At 45.4% G+C, this 5000-nt stretch overlaps 2 protein-coding genes across 2 annotated transcripts in view; both read left to right on the top strand.

Moving 5' to 3' along the window:
- LOC114571635 (nuclear factor 7, brain-like) overlaps positions 1–5000 on the top strand; it is a 430007-nt gene that overhangs the window by 242660 nt on the left and 182347 nt on the right. The gene's annotated exons all lie outside the window — the stretch shown is intronic.
- The window catches only part of cul9 (cullin 9), a 128254-nt gene that overhangs the window by 96450 nt on the left and 26804 nt on the right, over positions 1–5000 (top strand). The window contains 1 exon segment of the mRNA XM_028602690.1: positions 1035–1312. Within this exon segment, the coding sequence (XP_028458491.1) occupies positions 1035–1312 (278 nt within the window).

Here is a 5000-nt window from a genome sequence, read left to right on the forward strand (position 1 = left end):
CCTTTTCCGACATAAACGGTAGTAACAAGACGGAATAAGAAGGAACATTTCGGTGCCTGACTTTACACTACACTGGACAGCAGGTAACGTTAGCCTAGCGTTAGCTAGCAGCTGGATTACTCCCGGTTAAAGGGCTGACAGCTAACGTTAAACAGCGTAAAGTAGGACTGGGTTTCAACAGTGGGCTCTGCAGAGCAGCAGCTGGAGAAACACAGACGGTGCCTTCACTGAAACTGGTAACCTACAGCTTCACGGTGCATTCAAAGTTGTTGTAAAATACACTTTTCCCACCTGGTGGTTGTTTTTGTCATTCAACAGCAATTTACTGGTGAAATAAGTTATTGTTTATTATAAGTTACAGTTATTACATTACTAATAAATAGGGCTGTCCTGGACTAAAGAAGTCCTTAGTCCACTAACACTTATAGGATTTAGTCGACTAATCGATGAGTTGATTTAATTGACAGAGCTGTGCTCTTTGAGAGGTGGTTAAGACTAGAAAAGCACAATATAAATGTAGTTAATTAACCATCTGTAAAACTGAGTTTCTCCACAATTAATCCTGCAAAAGCACCACTTTAAATCTGGTGTTTACCATAAATGTGCTCAGAAGTTTCTTGGAAATGAGTAATTAAGCATGAATAAGCATAAAAAATGACTAATGGACTAAAGAAATCTTAGTCGACTGAGACCAAAACCACCGATTAGTCGACTAATCGACTAAGAGGAGGCAGCTCTAGTTATAAATCATTTATTTTGGCCATATGGCCACAGTAATAAACAAGTTGTTGTTAAATGTCGGCGACTGTTGTTTAGTACCCTTCTTCTTTTTTTTTTTTTCTTTCTTAAAAGTATCGGTTCTGGCACCGTTTAGGCACCGGCACAGTTTTAAAAGTACAGATTTAGCACCGGTATGGGGGGACCCAAACGATACCCAACCCTAGTCCTAATTGGAATGACCCAGCTGTATAAAGAAGGAACCTGCACTAACATGTTGTCTCTGGTTCTGGTTCTGGTGTGTCCCTCCCCTGCAGGTCCTGGACTCGTGTCAGAAGCGGGATGCGTCCCGTTCCCCCGGCTCCCCCGGTTCCGGTCCTGTTCCTGGTTCTGGTTCTGGTTCCGGCCGGTTCAGCTGCAGCACCAGCGACGTGCTGTCCTGCATCATGCACGTCATCAGCAAAGGCTGCGTTCGCCGAAACGAGGACAACCCGCACATCGTGGAGTTCCTCCCCGAGGACCCGTCCACGCCGCAGAAGGGCCAGGCCCAGTTCTCCTTCAGCCGGGCCGGCAGCCGGACCGACGCCGACAGCAGGTGTGACCTCTGACCCCTGACCTTTAACCTGTGACCCCTGACCTTACACACAGCGCTAGCTCAGCTCACTACTGCAGCTCATTTAGGTCCAGAGGAGCCCTCGTCTCCTATTGGTCTTTCACTCTGTCATCCTTCTTAAGATGCCCCTCCCTCCCTTTCTCTCTCTTTCTGTCTCTGTCTCTCCATCCCTCTCTCTTTCCCTCTCTTTCTCCCTCTCTCTCCCTCTCTCACCCCCTCTTTCTCCAGCTCTCTCTTTTTCTCTCTCCCCCTCTCTCTCTCTCTCCCTCTTTGTCTCTTTCTCATCCCTCTCTCTCTTTCCCTCCCTCTCTCTCTCTCCATCTCTCCCTCTTTGTCTCTCTCTCATCCCTCCCTCCCTCCCTCCCTCCCTCTCTCTCTCCATCTCTCCCTCTTTGTCTCTTTCTCCATCCCTCTCTCTCTCCCTCTCTCCCCCTCCCTCTCTCTCTCCCTCTTTCTGTCTCTCTCTCCCCCTCCCTCTCTCCCTCCCTCTGTCTCCCTCTCCCCCTCCCTCTCTCTTTCTCTCTCTCTCTCCCTCCCCCTCTATCACTCCTTCTGTCTCCCTCTCTTTCTCTCTCTCTCTCCCTCCCTCTCTTCCTCCCTCCCCTCTCTCCCTCCTTCTCTCTCCCTCTCCCTCTCTTTCTCTCTCTCTCTCTCTCCCTCCCTCTCTTCCTCCCTCCCCTCTCCCTCCTTCTCTCTCCCTCTCCCTCTCTCTCTCTCTCCCTCTCTCCCTCCCTCCCTCCCCCTCTATCCCTCCCTCTCTCTCCCTTTCCCCTCCCTCTCCCTCTCTTGCTTTCTCTCTCTCCCTCTCTCTCCCCCTCCCCTCCCTCTCCGTCTCTTTCTCTCTCCCTCTCCCCCCCTCTCTCTCTCCCTCTCTCTCCCTCTCCCCCTCCCTCTCCGTCTCTCTCTCTCCCTCTCCCTCCCTCTCTTTGTATCCCTGCTAATCATATAGAAATCAGAGCTCTTAATTAAAGATAATCCCACAGACAGATCCCATGTTTTTAACTGTCTCTCTCTCTCATGGTTAAGGTTAGAGTTACCTGTCTCTCTCTCTCTCTCTCTCTGTCATTGTTATGGTGAGAGTTACCTGTCTCTCTCTCATGGTTAAGGTGAGAGTTACCTGGTTAAGGTGAGAGTTACCTGTCTCTCTCTCATGGTTAAGGTGAGAGTTACCTGGTTAAGGTGAGAGTTACCTGTCTCTCTCTCATGGTTAAGGTGAGAGTTACCTGGTTAAGGTGAGAGTTACCTGTCTCTCTCTCATGGTTAAGGTGAGAGTTACCTGGTTAAGGGAGAGTTACCTGTCTCTCTCTCATGGTTAAGGTGAGAGTTACCTGGTTAAGGTGAGAGTTACCTGTCTCTCTCTCATGGTTAAGGTGAGAGTTACCTGGTTAAGGTGAGAGTTACCTGTCTCTCTCTCATGGTTAAGGTGAGAGTTACCTGGTTAAGGGGAGAGTTACCTGTCTCTCTGTCATTGTTATGGTGAGAGTTACCTGTCTCTCTCTCATAGTTAAAGTGAGAGTTACCTGGTTAAGGTGAGAGTTACCTGTCTCTCATGGTTAAGGTGAGAGTTACCTGTCTCTCTCTCATGGTTAAGGTGAGAGTTACCTGTCTCTCTCTCATCGTTAAGGTGAGAGTTACCTGTCTCTCTCTCATGGTTAAGTTGAGGGTTAAGTGAATTCTCTGTCTGTATGTTTCTATAATCAGCACTAAATGAGCTTGTTGTAACAGATCTGAGTTCAGTTGTTGTTGTAACGCTCAGCTTCTGTCCCATTCAATCAAAAAGCTCCGATAACCCCCCCCCCCCTCCCCAAACAAACATGTAACATGTTTAATTTTCTACAAAGAGATAATAAAGAAAACATTTAAACTTTATTTGTTGCGTTTGGACTTATTTTTTTATAATTAAGATGATTAAATCCTTGATTGATTGATTTATGAGTAAAATTCACCTTAAACGCTCATAAAACCTCCAAATTTACACCAAATACACTTTTAATAGAACATGTTCTGCAGCTGATTCATTTTAACAGAAAAATCCAAGTAGTAATAATTAAAGTTAACAATGGGATTAATTGGATTTGTCTGTTCAGACTGGACTTTAGTTTTAGTAATCCCTTAAATCATCGGATGAGTTTAAACACATGAACAGTCAAATGGAGATGTAGAGAGAGAGGGGAAGGGGGGAGGGAGGTAGAGAGGGAGGTAGGTAGATAGGGAGGGAAAGAGAGGGAGGGAGGGAAAGAGAGGGAGGGAGGGAAAGAGAGGGAGGGAGGGAAAGAGAGGGAGGGAGAGAGAGACAGAGGTAGGTGGAGAGGGAGACAGGTAGGTAGGTAGGTAGATAGTCAGAGGGAGGGAAAGAGAGGTAGGGAGTGAGAGGTGGAGAGAGGGAGGGAGGGAGAGAGGTAGGTAGTCAGAGGGAGAGAGAGAGGAAGGTAGATAGTCAGAGAGGGAGACAGGTAGGTAGGTAGGTAGGTAGATAGTCAGAGGGAGGGAGGGATAGACATACATAAAGAGAGGGAGACAGGGAGAGGGAGACAGGTAGGTAGGTAGGTAGGTAGGTAGATAGTCAGAGGGAGGGAGGGAGAGACATACATAAAGAGAGGGAGGGAGGGAGACAGGTAGGTAGGTAGGTAGGTAGATAGTCAGAGGGAGGGAAAGAGAGGTAGGGAGTGAGAGGTGGAGAGAGGGAGGGAGATAGGTAGGTAGTCAGAGGGAGAGAGAGAGGAAGGTACATAGTCAGAGAGGGAGACAGGTAGGTAGGTAGATAGTCGGAGGGAGGGAGGGATAGACATACATAAAGAGAGGGAGGTAGGTAGGTAGGTAGGTAGGTAGATAGTCAGAGGGAAGGAGGGAGAGACATACATAAGGGAGAGAGAGAGAGAGAGAGAGAGAGAGAGAGAGAGGGAGTTAGTCAGAGGGAGAGAGAGGGAGACAGGGAGAGGGAGACAGGTAGGTAGGTAGGTAGTCAGAGAGAGAGACAGGAGAGAGGGAGATGGGTAGATAGGGAGAGGTAGGGAGATCTTTTTTTTCGTTGCATATATTTAAACAACCAACCAGTTTGCAGCATTTAAAATATTATATAAAACATATGTACACATCTCACTCATAACCACATACACATATTACCCATAATACATCTCACTCATAACCACATACACATATTACCCATAATACATCTCCTCTAATAACATACATAATACATATTACTCCCATACATACATTACCCTAATACATCTAACCACATACACATATTACCCATAATACATCTCACTCATAACCACATACACATATTACCCATAATACATCTCACTCATAACCACATACACATATTACCCATAATACATCTCACTCATAACCACATACACATATTACCCATAATACAACTACTCTTAAAGAAATACACATATTACTCATAATACAACTACTCTAAAAAATACTCATATTACTCATAATACAACTACTCTTAAAGAAATACACATATTACTCATAATACAACTACTCTAAAAAATACTCCTATTACTCATAATACAACTACTCTAAAAAATACTCCTATTACTCATAATACAACTACTCTAAAAAATACACATATTACTCATAATACAACTACTCTAAAAAATACACATATTACTCATAATACAACTACTCTTAAAGAAATACACATATTACCCATAAT

Source organism: Perca flavescens, chromosome 17, assembly GCF_004354835.1.
Source record: "Perca flavescens isolate YP-PL-M2 chromosome 17, PFLA_1.0, whole genome shotgun sequence".
Classification (NCBI taxonomy): Eukaryota; Metazoa; Chordata; class Actinopteri; order Perciformes; family Percidae; genus Perca; species Perca flavescens.